The sequence below is a fragment of the Sceloporus occidentalis genome, unplaced genomic scaffold (assembly GCF_023333645.1).
Source record: "Sceloporus occidentalis isolate IW3139 unplaced genomic scaffold, rSceOcc1.0.p SCAF_4, whole genome shotgun sequence".
In the NCBI taxonomy this organism is placed as follows: domain Eukaryota; kingdom Metazoa; phylum Chordata; class Lepidosauria; order Squamata; family Phrynosomatidae; genus Sceloporus; species Sceloporus occidentalis.
In genome coordinates, this window is record NW_028316984.1 from 193,847,577 (window position 1) to 193,864,683 (window position 17,107).

Below are 17,107 nucleotides of genomic sequence, written 5' to 3' on the forward strand. Positions count from 1 at the left end.
CCCATCCCAGGACAAAGGTGGGGTATAAATTCAATAAATAAATAAATATGTTTAGATCTCAAACAAGGTTGAGTTTTGGCTGGAGACAAAGTTTTGTTTTTAAGACAGTAATCTGACAAAGATTTCATTTCCCATGGTGTATTATAAGACGTGATTGGATTATTATTATTATTATTATTAGTTAAAATAGTTCTTGTTTAGATGTAGGTTCTTATTTAGATGTAGGTTTTATCTGTTTTTAACTTCTGTGTGATTTTTAAATTATTGTATAGTGTTTAGAGTGGGGATAATGATTAATAATAATAATGGGATTTCAATTTATTTTTAAAACATCATTGTAAATGTTTTTAACCTGTTATCTTTGGAAAGTGTCTTGGGTCCTAACCTGAGAGAAAAGAAACATATAAATGAAATACTCGGCCACAAATAAGACTTCCCATCTAGTGAACTCTGCCCATGATGATTTTTATTTGGATTAGTCAGCTTTTAATATGTAGTTTTTAATCTTATACTGTTTAATCTTGTTTTAAGGGGGGGGGGCACTATGTATATATGGTTGTATTTTAACTTGTTGTACACTGCTTTGACTGCCTGGCAAAAAGCGGGATAGAAATTAAAAATATTATTTATTTATTATGAAGTAAATATAATAAGATAAAATAAAATAAATAAATATTAACGTCTCGATGCTTCCTTTAATCCGACTGTTGCTTGCAAGATTTTGAAACCCAAACAAAAACTCCAGAATCAGTTTACCAAAAGCAAAAGAGAGTGTGGTATACAGACCAGCAGCAAATGCTCTTCCAAACCTCTGAGGAGGAAAATTCCTAAGTCAATCTTTAGCATTTCCTGATGCTAAGGAAAACAGGGATATCTATTGCTTGAGTACCATGCATTATCCTTATTCAGAGACCCATATTGTTTCTGATTCTCTTGACTGGAAAGACCAGGACACTCTGACCTAGAACACTGGCTTGTCTTTAAGATGAGGACAGGAAATATTGAGTACCAGATCTCAATGCCATGTGATTTCTATTGTGCCCCAGGAATTAAGGATCATTGTAGTACAGTTCTCTGGAGAATTCTATAATTAATTCTCCCTTTTCTACAAAATATTCTTCTGTAATATAGTCCACTTCATAATTGTTCAAACAATTCTGCCAGCACATATCTGATCGGGGCTTTAGGCAGCCAGATGTGCCCCTCAGAGTTGTGACTGGATTTGCGGTTGGCCTAGCAAGGCAACTGAGGAGGGGGATGAATAGCCTTTCACTGAAAGCCTCGCTTATACCAAGCAATGTCAAGAGGTGACCTTCCCTTAAGATCAAGGAGAAACAGTGACTGAACCAAAAATTCATGAAGGTGACTCATTAATTGAAGAAATAGCCCTTTCTTTCAATTCTGACTCATTTCATGCAGATTCTTCGATGTGTTGACTAGAATTCTGTGTGTCTGTGTGCACACATACACACATTCAAGTCATGGCAACCCCACTAATTTCACAGGGTTTTATTAGGAAAAGAATACTCAGAGATGGCTTTACAGTTCAACAGTATGATGCAGCAGCTAAAAAAGCCAATATGATCCTAGGCTGCATCAACAACAGTGCTGTGCCTAGACTGAAAGAAGTAATTGCACCACTCTATTCTGATTTGGACAGACTTCATCTAGAATACTGTATCCAGTTCTGGTCACTACAGTCCAAGAGGGATATTGTCAAAACTGGTGAACGTCCAGAGGAGGGTGACCAAAATGGTGAAAGGCCTGGAATCCATAATGCCCTATGAGGAGCAGCTTAAGGAGCAGGCTAGATTTAGTCTGAGAAAGAGAAAGTTGTCATGACAACCATGTTTAAATATTTGAAAGGATGTGAGATTGAGGATGGAGCAAGCTTGTTTTCTGCTGCTCCAGAGATTAGGAAGTGGAGCAATGGATGCAAACTACAAGATATTCTACCTCAGCATGAGGAAGAATGTCCTGACAGTAAGAGCTGTTTGACAGTGGAACACACTTTCGGAGAGTGGTGGAGTCTCCTTCTTTGGAGGTTTTTAAACAGAGGCTTGCCATCTCAGGAAATATGGCAATGCAATTCCCATATCCTGCTTTATACCATAAAAAAACAGGCATGGGAACAAACAAAAAGTGTCCATCATGTCTCGTTTTGACTAGATTTGATGTGTGGCTCAAAGATGATTAATGAACTTCCTTCAAGGTACGCTTCCTACATTTCAGTCAACTCTTTCTTTGCCTTGTAGAAATGTGCCAATTTTATCCGAGAGCAACACGCACAAATAAGTCGCTCGATCTTGTGGTGGCTTCCCCAGCAGATAGCTGCCCAGCCTATTTCTGAAGACTTCCAGAGAAGGACACTCCACTACCTCTCTAGGTAATTGGTTTCATTGTCAAATTGCTCTTAGAGTCAAGTAGTTCCTTCTAATATTCCACTGAAATCTATCTTCCTGTAACTTCAAATGTAATTGCATACCCCTCAGTCTTCTCTCCACCAAGCTGAAAATGCCTAGCTCCATCAACCTTTCCTCATATATTTTATTCCCCATACTTTGTAACATCCTTGTTGCCCTTCTATATCCCACATATTTCTTAAATGAAGCACCCAGAACTGAATGCAGTATTCCAGATAAGGCCTGACCAATACAGAATATAGTGGGATTGTTATTTCTTTCAACTTGGAAACTATGCTTCCAGTAATGCAAAGTAAAGTATTATTTATCTTCTTTGGTGCAGTCATGTTCAACTTATGATCAACAATAATGTCCGGATCCTTTTCATATATAGAACAGCCAAACATAGTATCCCCCATCCTATACCTTTGCATTTGGTTTTTGTGGCCTGACTGTAGATTGAATTTCACTCAACAGAAGTTTATCAAGGCCCTTTTAAATTCTGTTCCTATCTTTCAATGTGTTAGCTACCCATCCCAGTATTTTATTATCCACCAACCTGAGAGAGATTCCCTCTACTCCATTATTTAAATCACTGATAAAAATTTTGAAGAATAATGGTCCCAAGAGAGGAAATTGCAGTACTCCAGTTGAGACTTCCTTGCAATCGACTTTGTACAGCGCTGTGTATAATTAAAGTGCTCTAGAAATAAAGTTTAATAATTAATAATAATAATCTGAAGCATAGCCACTGATGATGACTCTTTGAGCATGGATTTACAACCAATGGATAGAAGTGTTTAATCCTTTTTAAGGGGGGAAATTGTATATATTGTTATATTTTTTAAAGGCTGTACGCTGCTTTGATTGTGGTAACAAAAAGCGGGATATAAAAAAAATAAATAAAAAAAATAAAAGTTTTATTTATTATTATTTTATAATTATGGATCCATCTGATGATGTTTCTATATAAAGCAATCCCTTGGTATCTGCTGAAGTTCCAGGACCTCCTGCGGATACTAAAATCTGTGGATGCGCAAGTCCCATTAAATACAGTGGCATAGTGAAATGGTGCCACTTACATAAAATTACAAGATTAAGGTTTAATTTATATATTTTGAAAATATTTTCAAGCCTTGGATAGTTGACTCAATTAATAAAGAATCTGGGGATGTTGAGGGGCAACTGTATTCCATATTTAATCAGTTTGCTAACCAATTATGGGGAACCATAATAATTTTTTTTGCTGCAGTCCACACACACACAGAGAGAGAGAGAGAGAGAGAGAGAGAGAGAGAGAGAGAGAGAGAGGCTGAGTCTCTCTTATCCGTAATTCCAAAATCAAACACTCCATAAACCAAAATTCTTTTTATGGGAGGTTGAGATAGTGACACCTTTGCTTTTTGATGGTTCGATGCACAAACTTTGTTTCATGCACAAAATTATTTTTTTAAATTGTGTATAAAATTACATTCAGGTTATGTGTATAAGGTACTTATATGAAATAAAAATGAATTTAGTGTTTAGACTTGGGTCCCGCCTCCTCAAGATATCTCATTATGTACATATATGCAAATCAAATACATGTATTCTAAAATCCAAAAAAAATCAAAATCCAAAACTATTCTGGTCCCAGACATTCTGGAAAAGGGAGACTCAACTTGTGCACACATGTGTGCATATGAGAGAAAGTGTGAGAGAGTGTTCCCAGTGTTTTGCAAGGACAAAATTAGTCCAAATTTACATCCATAATATGGTTTCCTTACTTGTAGTCCAAGATAACAAACTCCAAGATAAGTAAATGTTCTAAACAACTTGGGCTCTTTGTTTCCCATTTCAGGAAAAGTATAATTTCCTAGTATAATTTCCCAGTATAATACATAAGTGTTCTAAAAGTGTATGTGGGCATGCGCACATGCGCACACCCACCCACACAGTGCACAATAATGCACATGACATTTTGCTTATATTGTACAAGCTATGCTTAGAAGTGATATGAGCCTTTCCATTGTAAGAGCCACATTTTCAAGGATTTATTTGTCAGTCATGGAAGAATTGCTTTCAAATGCAAATTGCTACAGAATGGAAGCTAGTCCTCCCCTGCCCCCCTCCTCACCCACTTTACTTGATTTTAAAACCTACCCTGTTTATTAATAATTCACATTTTTAAAAGCTTCAATAAATATATGTTTGCCTGATCGTCTGTGGCAGTTCCAAAAAACGTCAACACCTACACACAGTCAAGGAGGGCTGTTGTCATTTTAAAAGGCCCCTCACATCGCACTACTTGTCAAGAGAAAGAAAGGCATTACAGTACTCACACACCAAGCATTTAAAAGAAGAAAAAGAATATCGGTGTTTATGTAATACTTGAGAAGACGGAAGAGAAGAAAACAGGAAAGAATACGACAATGAAGACCTTATTCTCACACATCTGAAATAGGAAACAAAATCCTGCTATGCACACTTCCTAACTGCTTGACATGTCAGGTCTACTCAACACTCTGGCCAAATGTGTTCTGATGCTATCTAACTCCCATTGTACCAATGTACCCTCAAAGTGTCCCAATTTGCTAGTGACAATCCCAATTAATCCTCTGTCATCCCATTTTTTTCAGCTTACCTAGCTGTAAGTGGATGCATAACAGCAATTGTTGATTCCTGTCATACAATTGCTTGTGCACTCATGCAACTTAATGAAATGCATAAGTATATACTTAAAATATACAAATGCTACCCAGGTTTTTGATGCATGCAACTGTTACTTTTCTACACCCAGTTCATGAGACCTATACATGCTATATGTCATGAACAAATTACATGACATCCAACAAATAAATGTAATGCAATGAGATCTAACCATATAGGCTCTACGCAAAAGCTGTTTAGGCCATTCATGTACATTCAAATCTTCAACACAGTTTCCTCTGATAATCCTCAGTTGTTGTACAGAAGCCACTGGCACAGTTCAGATGGTCCTATCTTATAATACAATATAGCTCATAATATGATAACGAATTACCATACTTATCGCCTCTCTCACTCTTCCTTTCAGAGCAGAAATATTTAGAAGTCTATAAGTAACCATGACTTCCTATATGTTCTGAGCAAGGCACTTTAGTTATGAACTTTGGCACAATCAAGGATTGAAAGATAGTTGGTTTCAAAGCCAAATTGGTTCATGGGTATCCCCTTTTTGTCCCCTAAAGGCTTCAGAGTTTGAGCCACTAAAGTGTCGGCCACAATAAGGTTGTCATGAAAGGTAATGACAGAACAACAATGTTGCTGAGACTCTAAAATGCCAACTCAAGGACAAACACCAAACTGGCTGGTAGAGACAAGGGAATTAGTGACAGAGATGTATCTGGACACACAACATTGATATCATTCTTTAGTGTTGTGCATACAGCTATAGGAACATAGCTGTATGCACATAAATGAATGCTTCTCCTCCAGCCTTTGCTGCTCTCCAACAGCTATTAAATGGCTGTATTGAGTATAGGAGTAGCTAAAAGGTGGGTTGGGGTAAAGGGAAAGACATTGTATAATTCTTCCTTTCTATGTTTTCTAGAGAACCAGTGCTGTATACTGGTTTCAGTGTTAGACCACAACTCTGGAGACCTCACCACTTGACCATAAAATCCACTTAGTGACCTTGGACAAGTCACATCCTCTCAGCCTCAGGGGAAGGCCAAGGCAAAACTCCTCTGAACAAATCTTGCCATGAAAACCCCATGTTTTAGACTTCAGATCCCAGAAGCCCCAGTCAACTTAGCCAGCAGTCAGGAATTACGGGAGCTGAAGTCCAAAAAATCTGTAGGATCAAAGATTTGGAACACTGATCTAGAGGACCAAAGGTTGAGAATCCACATGCGTATGGGAAACTCACAAGCAGGACATCAGTGCCAGAGCACTCTCTCACTAGCCACTGACATTCAGAAGTATACAGCCTCCATTACTGCATGTGATAGATAGGAATTGCCCTTTTTTATATGAGCAGCACAGTGAATCAACATTTTCATCAAGCTATCCAACACTAAGATTCCTTTGTTGACCAGTCCCATCGGTGTACCTGTGAAGCTGAGGGTTTTTTTAAACTCACTTTTGCTCTAAATCTCATCTGTTATAATTTGTTACTTTATTGCCCACCTCTAAGTTTTGAAAAATCATTTTGGTGCGTTTCACAACCCACTTTTGTTCTCATCACCCTAAACGATTTGGTGTTATTAGCAAAGCTGGCCACCTCACTATTTACTACTCTCAGGTTAAAAAAGCCTAGTTCCAGTACAGATCCCCAAAGGATCCAACTGTACACAACTCTCTACTGCAAGAACCTAAGAATGGATTTCTAACCTCTTCATACCAAAGCTGTTTCCACACCTTGTGCTGTTCAGAAAGGAGGGGAATGTCAAAATCACTCCATTCCACTTTCTATGGTCTCTGGGAGTTGGATTTAACTTTTCCTCAAAGTACAGACATGTTTTACCCTCATATTAATCTGCTGCAACTAACTCAATAGATTATACTCTTAATTTAGGAAGAAATATTGGGATCCCTTCCTTCTCTAAGACAGCCCATAAAAGAAAACTCAGAAATTATCCAGGTAGCTCCTACCTTCCACCCACAAGATACTTCCCATATCATAGGAATGAAAATAATAAATAAATAAATAAATAAACTGCATTATCTAAGACTGGAAAGGAGAAAGTATGGATTCCCCAAAACTTTTTCTGCAGCCCCCAACTCAAGGGTCTCCATATCCTTCAAATTTCAGGGGTACCTTTTTTTTTTGCCCCCAAAACTAAGTCTCTAGGGTTATTACTAGACATTTAACTTTGTTTGGGTGTGTCTGGAAGGACTCAAATTAAGCTTTTAAAGAATGGTTTTGTCTATGCTTTTCTTGGACCTCACTTTGGGTGCCCTGATGAGGAGAACAGCAATATATACATATTTTGAATGAATAAATCAAGACAGTGCAAGGCCACAGGTAATCATGATGGGAACAGCCTCATCCTGCTGCAAGTGACTGAAAATAAAATGGATTACAAGTTCATATGTGATTGCATCTTCAAAGCTCAGCAGCTCCTTCATAATGCACCTCTATAAAGTATCTGTCCAGGGTCCTATTCTCTGTCCCCAGACCCTCTGGGGGCTGCATCAATGACATAAAAATTAGCTGGTCAGATGTCCACTTCTTGTTTTGAAGAGATTATCACTTGGGGTTTCTACAAGAGGAAATGGATTCATTTTTATCTCAGAAAGGGTAGTCCAGGAAAGAGGGACTGTAGGCTATATGATATACTTTACCTACCCCTGTTCTATGAGCATTGAGCTCAAGGTCGATGAGCCGAAGAAGGAGTATCCATTACTTGGCAAAAGGCTTTTCCCTCATTCTCGGAGTATTTAGTGAAGACATGTGTCTGCTCCCAAACTCTGGAATTCCCTCCCATGGTTGGCCCTATCTCTTCTTTCTTTTCTCAAGGAATCAAAGGCCTGTGACTTTTAATTGGTTGTGCAGAAGGGTTTTTAAGAGATGCTCTGGACTTTTTGCTTTATTACAGTTTAACCATGGCTTGTAAATTAATTTTTGGTAGCACTATTTCACAGTATTTCAATGCTTTCATTATACATTGTTTTACTTGTACTTTCTTTTTAACATAATGTAAGCTGCCTTCGGTCCCTTATTGAGAGAAAGGTGGGATACAAATCAATCAATCAATTAAATTCACTCATAAAGGAAAGCACAGAAAATACCCAGGTAGCTCCTTCCATCCACAAGATACTTCTCAGAGCATATGAAAAAAGGTAACTGCATTATTATGTTCAGCAATTTATTCTGGCAAATATCAAGATGGACCATTATCCCAGCAAAAGCAAAAGAGACACTGGAAACCAAGATGCAGAGATTCTGGACAATTCAAAGCTTTGCATGCAAGCAATACCAGAAACAGTTGCTTAAAATTAATCAGTACTAATAAATTAATTCAGTACTAAAGAAAAGAGAACACCACCACTGAGGCCCTTACCAAGTCCCTCACGCACCCCAGATTTCTCTTTATAGCGCTTGCGCTTCCCCCGTTGTTCCAAGCAGGGAAGACCCCCGATCTTCTCAAAGCAGAGCTTCTTGTTGATGAAGAGGAAGAGGACTGCAAGGAGGACAATAAAGACCCCAACAGCAGAAAGGAATCCAATAGCTTCTGGAGTAACTGGCAATACAAACACAGAGAAGAAAGAAATAAGTTAGCTTGGTGTTGCATGGGAAAGGGCAAAAATGCATGCTTCCAAACACACATTGGAAGGAATGGATGAAAAGTATTGAGGTCAACAAGGAGAGACCAACAAGCTCAGACATGGATACCTTCTCAAGAAGATTGGTTGTTAAAAATATATGAATTTGTAGAAATTGAGAAATTGACTGTGTTTTCCTGAATGGCAGGGGGTTGGAGTGGATGGACCTTGTGGTCTCTTCCAACTCAATAATAATAATAATAATAATAATAATAATAATAATAATAAATACAAATTTTATTTCTATCTCGCTTTTTGCCAGGCAATCAAAGCGGCATACAGCAAGTTAAAATACAACCATATATACATAATGCCCCCCTTAAAATAAGATTAAACAGTATAAGATTAAAAACTACATATTAAAAGCTGACAAATCCAAATAAAAATCATCATGGGCATTGTTCACTAGATGGGAAGTCTTATTTATGGCTGAGTATTTTATTCCGGGAAGGCCTGCCGGAAGAGATCCATCTTAATGGCTTTTTTAAAGCTCTCTAGATTGGTAATTTCATGGATCTCATCCAGCAGGCCATTCCATAAGTTGGGAGCAGCTGCAGAAAATGTCCTCTGGGACAAAATCTGGCTTTTAAGGGTTGTAATAAATTCCTCCCAGAGGACCTGAATATGCGGGGCGGATTATATGGAAGCAGGCTATCCCTTAGATAGGTTGGGCCCAAGCCATGTAGGGCTTTAAAGGTGATAACCAACACCTTGTACTGTGCCTGGAAACTGATAGGCAACCAGTGGAGTGACTTCAATATTGGTGTTATATGGTCATTCCTTGCTGTTCCTGTGACCAACCTGGCTGCCATATTCTGCACCAACTGGAGTTTCCAGACTAGGCACAAGGGTAGCCCCATGTAGAGCACATTGCAAAAATCAAGTCTTGGGGTTACCAGTGCATGTACTACAGTTTCGAGGTCACCCTGTTCCAGGAAAGGGCGCAGCTGGCATATCAGCCAAAGCTGATAACAGGTGCTCTTGACCGTCACATTCACCTGATTCCACATCTGAAGCGACGGGTCAAGAAGCACCCCCAGACTGAGAACACAGTCCTTCGAAGAGAGCGTGAGCCCCTCTAGGACTGGAGGTTGCAGCCCAATCCCTGGTTTGGGGGCCCCTACCGTAAGTACCTCCGTTTTGTCTGGATTCAACTTGAGCTTGTTTTTCCTCATCCAATCCATTACTGCCTGAAGACACTGGTTGAGGGGAGAGATGCCATCTGTCGTTGTCGCTGATGATCGGGACATGGAGAAATATATTTGGGTGTCATCAGCATACTGATAACACCCAGCCCCATATCCACATATGATTTCTCCCAGCGACTTCATATAGATGTTAAATAGCATTGGGGACAGGATGGCGCCTTGAGAGACACCACAATTAAGCTCTGTTTTTGAAGAGCGACTGTCCCCGAGCATCATCCTCTGGAACCTGCCCAAGAAGAAGGAGCGGAACTACTGCTACGCAGTGCCTCCAATTCCTAACTCTCTCAGGTGTTCCAGAAGGATATCGTGGTCTACTGTATTGAATGCCACTGAGAGGTCTAGCAGCACCAACAGGGTCACGCTCCCTCTGTCGATGGCTAGACGAAGGTCTATAAATCCATGATTCTATGACTACATTAATATGTGAGAAATCATTATATGATTTTAAGAAAGAATGGATGCTTTTAATAGATTATGGAGGGAGGAAGCAGGGATTCACAATGATTTTAGGTTTCAAAGTAAGAATGGTCGTGTTATGTAGAGATTTATAGATTTATTTTAAGCTCATTTTAAAATATGATGTATTATTAGGTGCAGGTTTGAATAGCAAGAGGAGAGTGGATATATTCAAGGTAATGGAACCAGAGACAGGCAAGTTGAAAACCACAGTTCCCCTGTTTGCCTGTTTATCCTTTTATTGTTGCTTTTAGTAGATAGTTAGATTTGTAGTTTAGTGTGATTTGTTTTCCCTATATGTTTGTTTTATTGTTCTTGTGTGCCTTCAAGTACTTTTTGACTTATGGAGGCCTTAAAACAAACCTTTAACAGGGGTTCCTAAGGCTGAGGGAGTGTGGTTTGCCCATGGTCATTCAGTGGGCTTCCATAGCTGAGCTGGAAATCAAACCCTGGTCTCCAGAGTTGTTGCCCAATGCTCAGACAACTACACCATGCTCTTTGCTTAAAGTATATATGAAGTTATATGTGTTTGGATGTGTTAGTGTTATGATTTTTTGTAATTAAAAATTGTTTTTAAAAAGAGGGACAAAATATTACCTTCACACTTTTATGGATATCAGCATCATTTCCTTGCCACTCTTGGGCACACAGTCCATTTGGACTGGGTATTGAAATACGGAGAGTGAAGGTTTTTGCAAAAAGCAAACAGATGATGTGGTGTAACTGTAGACTTTTTTTAAAACCAAGGGTGGGGAGACATAAGTTCAAAACCCCGATTCAACCATGGCAGAGAAGCCTTGCCAGGAAGGGGGTAGATGAATTGGGAAAAGCAGAAACTTCAACAAGAGCACATATGTTTCTTTTAACACTGTTTTTAAATCCTCCCCTAGTGCCATCTGCAAAATTATTTGACTTGTTCAGCCTCGCACAGTTTACATCAAGCACACCACAGAAAGAGGTCCCTTCCCCTTTATCTATATGTGGATATCACATACACACATCCTCAATAAAGAATTTGAACCAAACGATTTTGTTTATTTAGCATGTATAATTTCATTTGCACATTCATGGGCATTCATATTTTAACATTTTATAAAGAAATAACATTGTTGAAATTAGAACAGTTTTATTTACGTAAATTCAGTATTACATACAACTGAGCACAAAAGTTAGAATTGTACAAGAAGCTGTATTCCTCATTATCATGTATGGATGTGAGAGCTGGACAGTGAAGAAAGCAAATGGAAGAAAATCAATTTATCTGAGCTGTGGTGCTGGAGAAGAGTGCTGAGGATACCATGAACAGCTAAAAAAGGAAAGCAAATGGATCATAGAACAAATTAAGTCAGAAATTTCCATGGAAGCCAAGATGACAAAACTGAGGCTGTTGTACTTTGGATGCATCATGAGAAGGCATGAATCACTGGAAAAATAATAATGCTAGGAAAGATGGTAGGATGTAGAAAGAGAAGAAGGCCACATGCTAGATGAATGGACTTTTTAAAGAGATCATGGGTATGAAACTGCAAGAACTAAGAAGAGTAGTGGAAGAATGAGACTCCTGGAGATATCTCATCCACAGGGTTGTCATGAGTCGAGATCAATTCGAAGGCAGTTAACAACCATAATAAAATTCATTATTCAACTCAACACATGTGTAAATTTTACACATAAACAAGTTTGGGAAGAGGAGGAGGAAGAGGGATCAGGGCCTCCAAGTTGCACACACCCTTGAGCAACTCTCACAGGGGTCCTGCTCCACCTTATGAGAACCACTGGTCTACACTTTGGAAAAGCAATCCAAATTGCTTAGACTTAACCCGCTCCCTCTTGTAAAAAAAAGCCGAAGTTCAGAACCATGTTCCTTTAAAATCTGTAGTAAAATGTGAAGTACGGTATATACTCATGTATAAGTCTAGAAATTTTAGTCAAAAAATTGCCCCATAAAACCTGAGTCAGCTTACACATGGGTCAATGTAAGTTCTGTACTTTAACTCTTATTTAAAAAAGGAACCATCTTCCTGGTGAAAGGGAAGGTGTAATCTGTCCTTCTCTCATCCAACTAGCCTTTACACTGAACACAAACAGTTATGACTGCTGGAATTGTGTAAGTTTTTTGGCACTGTTTTCCTTTGCTTCATCCTTTAGATCCTTTTTACATGCCCCTAAGTTTTGCCCTCGACTTATCCACAGGGCATATCAAAATCCATCATTTTGGCCCCCAAACCTGCCCTCAACTTATACATGATGTCGACGTATAGTTGAATACATGTGGTAAATTCACCACAGTACTGTATATGCCATGATTCTGTACAAGAAGACAGAAAAAGCACAAGATTCAGTACTGGATGCAGACTTCAGTTTTCTGGGAATGGCAGCTTTAGGGTCAGAAGAAACATGGTTATGAAGATAGGCAAAATAAGAAATGCTTGATAAAAAATCACAAAGCCCAAAACTCTGGAGATGGATCATCATTGCCCAGCATTGCTCCTTGGCCAAGCCAAAATAATTTACTTGAAAATACAAACTGTGCGATATATTTTCACATAGGGAAGAAATTAGGCAACTGGACTGAATCTGCATAGGTTGCACAAGTTGCAAAAATCTGCATTTCCTAGCGGAGAACTGGAAAAACATGCAAAACTGCAAGTCCCAAAGAGCAAAGGAGGCAGTCCTCTCTAATGTATGCAAAGTACAATATCAAAGAACAGCATTTCAGATATATCTTCCCAACCTCAGCTTTCTACAGGAGCCACAAACAGAAATTACTCAGCTGCATAGAATTAGAGGGAAAAAGGAATTCGCTGCAGGGTGGCCTCTTAAACAGTTAATTCTGTTAGGCAGCACTATGTTCACTAATGATTTCTTTAATTCTAATTTATTCCTGACTTAGGGGTGGGAGGTGGAGCAGAGATAATAAAGAAGCAATCTCTTGCTACTTTTCCAATTACAACCCACCACTACCCCAATCAAGAGACCATCAACTGTCTGTTTTAGACTAGGGGTGCGAACTGAATTTCATTATACCTTTGGAACCGCACATTATTCCCTTACTAGTTCCTATGGCACCCTTCACAACCAAGGGCTAATTATATAGTGTGTGTACATGTATTCGCATGCAGAGACATAGAAGGCTGCACACCAAGAGAGCTGCTACGTGGGCAGAGACTCCACAGAAAGGCTGTATATGGCAGATTGGTGCGATATTACCATTGGCCCTGCATGGAACATTGAAAGCTTCCCTCCCACATATGTGCCCACAGTGTGTAATGTACATTTCCACTGGCAGCATAAGTGTTGCAGGGAAACACAGAAGGAGGGTGTCCTGAAATGAACAACTACTTTGTTCCCTTTTTCTCCTCGGGAAGTGTTGGACTCATTTTTTATTTTTCATATCACCCACAACCCACAAAAATACTTCAGGTTGAGTTTCCCTTATCTGAATGATTTGGAACCAGAAGAGTTTTGAATTTCTGAGTTTTTTCAGTTTTTTGAATACTTGCATATACATAAAGTATTTTGAAATACTTGCATATCTTGGAGATGGTTCATTTATGTTTTGTACACTCCTTATACACAAAGCCTGAAAGTAATTATATACACAATAGTTTTGAGAATTTTGTGCATGAAACAAAGTTGTGTACATTGAACCACCAGAAAGCAAAGATATCATTGTCTCAACCACCCATGTGGATGATTTTGGAGTATTTCAGATCTCAGAATTCCAGATAAGGGAGATTCATTCTGTATCAGATTCCGTTCTGATTGCTTATTGTTACCTTGGAGTACAAGTAAGGAAATCACATTCTGGCTGTAAATTTTGACTAATTTTGTCCTCACGTGGGAACACTCTCTCACACTTTCTCTCCTATATATGCGTGTATGTATGTGTATACACCCACAACTTCCCTCCCCCCCCCCACACACACATAAACAGGTTGAGTCACATTTATCTGAAATGCTTGTGACCAGAAGTGTTTTGGATTTTGAATTTTTTTGAATTTCGGAATACCTGTATTTGCATATATGTACATAATAAGGGAAGTGGGACCCAAGTCCAAACACAGAATTTATTTATGTTTCATATACACCTTATACACTTAGCCTGAAGGTAATTTTACATGCAATGCTTTTAATATTTTTGTGCACGAAACAAAGTTTGTGTACATTCAACCATCAAAAGAGTAGAGGTCTACAGAGCTTCCGTGGACTCTATTGTACTGGATCACTTTGAGTCTGTAAGTACCAAGGATGTGGACAAAATCCTTAGAAGTGTTAGGAAGACAACTTGCTCTCTCGATCCCTGTCCCTCGTGGCTAGCGGCTCAGGGGGGTGCGGTTGTAACTACCATGTTGCACCGCATAATTAATACATCATTCAGGGATGGGCAATTTCCATCCAGCTTAAAATTGGCCATTGTAAAACCGCTGATAAAAAAGCCCTCCCTTGACCCCCTGATGCATAATAATTATCGGCCTGTTTCGCTATTGCCTTTCCTGGGGAAGGTGATCGAGAGGGCAGTTGCAATCCAGCTTCAATCGATCTTGGAAGATACTGATTATCTAGACCCATTTCAAACCGGGTTCCGGGCGGGCTATGGAGTTGAGACTGCCATGGTTGCCCTGGTCGATGATCTCCGTCTGAGCATGGTCAGGGGTAGCGTGTCCCTGTTAGTGCTCTTGGACATCTCAGCGGCTTTCGATACCATTGACCATGGTATCCTTCTGGAACGCCTGAGGGAGTTAGGTATCGGGGGCACTGCGCTCCAGTGGTTCCATTCCTACCTCTCAGGTAGATTCCAGATGGTGCAGCTGGGGGACATGTGCTCCGATAAGAGAGCCCTTACATCTGGTGTCCCTCAAGGAGCCATTTTGTCCCCCATGCTATTTAACATTTACATGAAACCGCTGGGAGAGATTATCCGGAGACACAGGGCGCGGTGTTATCAGTACGCTGATGACACCGAAATATATTTCTCTGTGTCTCCGACTGATGCAGTGACCAGGGATGGCATTTCTCCTCTAGACGCCTGTCTGGACTCAGTAATGGGCTGGATGAGGAAAAACAGACTCAGACTGAATCCAGAGAAAACGGAAGTGCTCGTGATAGGTTCCCCCGGTCCGGGATTGGAGGTTTGTCCACCTGTCCTGAACGGGGTCACGCTCCCCTTGAAGGACTCTGTTCGCAGTCTGGGGGTGCTCCTGGACTCGTCGCTTCACCTTACACCTCAGGTGAGTGTGACGGTCAGAAGCACCTGTTATCAGCTTCGGCTGATTTGCTTCCGAGCCCAATACAAGGTGTTGGTTATTACCTATAAAGCCCTAAATGGCTTGGGCCCAGGGTACTTGGAGGACCGCCTCTCTCCATACAATCTGCCCTGCACACTCAGATCTGCCGGGAAGCAATTACTGAGAGTTCCAGATGCAAAATATGTTATAACAACGCAGAGGGCCTTTTCCACCTCGGCCCCTCAGCTCTGGAACTCGCTTCCCGGTGAGCTCCACTCGGCCACCTCCCTTGACCAGTTTAAAAAGGGGTTAAAAACCTTTTTATTCCAACAGGCTTTCCCCTAACTGTCCTCGATGCTGCCTCCCCCCCCCCCCCCCGTTATTGTTTTGTTATCTCGAGCTAGCTGGACATTGTTATTTTAATCTGTGCTTGTTATTTTAACTGTAATTTCCTTGTTGGTTTAATTGTATTGTTGCATTTTATACTGTAAGCCGCCTTGATCTGCGGAAAGGCGGGATATAAATAAATATTTTATTATTTATTATTATTTATTAAAATAATTTTGAATTTCGGAGAATTTCAGATTTTGGAATTCTAGATAAGGGAGACTTAACAAACTGTTCTTCAGGAAAGCCTTTCCCCTTCCCTTTGCAGGTTCTTCAAGTGGGTCCAGGAGCCCTTTCACATTACAAAATTACAGCTCTATGGTTCCACTTTAACTACCATAGCAGCACCTAATGTAATCTTAGGATTTATAGTTGAGGGAGCAGTATTCAGAATCCTCAGCTTGAAAGCTCTTGTGCCTCACCAAACTATAAAGCTCCCGATTCCACAGGAAGCAGTCATAGCAGTTAAAGTGGAATCATAATGCTATAACTATTAGTGTGAAGGGGCCCCAGGCTATCTAAAGGACCCTGTTCTCCCATATGAGCCAGTCTAGGTTTTGAGGTTTCCAAGGGAAGACCTTCTCTCCATTACACCACTCTCACAGGTATATCTGGAGGGAACATGGGCCTTCTCAGTGGCTCTGGAACTCCCTTCTCAGAGAGGCTAGACTGTCTCTCTCCATGACATCTTTCTAAAAGCTGAAGACTTTTTTGTTTTAATGAGCCTTCAAGAGCTGGTTTTAATGGGGAAAGAGTTTGTAACAATGTTCTTACTGTCTGCAATTGTTGCTTTTTTTGCAGAAATTTTAAAAATAGTTTTTGATTCTATTTATAATTTACAATAGGCCCTCCACATTCATTGCAGTTAGGAACACAAGGCCCCTGTGAAAGTGGAAAAGCTGCAAATTTAAAACAAAACTACTTTTTTAATCTGTGAGAACACCTCTCTAGGAATCTCCAGATCCTCCAGCACATCTCTATTGTCAACTTTAGTCAGATGTTGACCATAGGACCACACTGGAAGACCCACAAATGGCCAGAGAAGTGTTCTCTCTGGAATCTCTGGGTCCTCCACCATACACTGGAGGACTTTGAGACTCCTAGAGAAAACATATTAATAAAATCTGCAAATATAGAG

At 39.9% G+C, this 17,107-nt stretch overlaps 1 protein-coding gene across 1 annotated transcript in view; it reads right to left on the reverse strand.

Moving 5' to 3' along the window:
- Window positions 1-17,107, reverse strand: part of SYT16 (synaptotagmin 16) — a 113,165-nt gene that overhangs the window by 46,153 nt on the left and 49,905 nt on the right. The window contains exon 2 of the mRNA XM_089522754.1: window positions 8,429-8,608. Within this exon, the coding sequence (XP_089378880.1) occupies window positions 8,429-8,608 (180 nt within the window). The remainder of the gene's footprint in view (window positions 1-8,428; window positions 8,609-17,107) is intronic.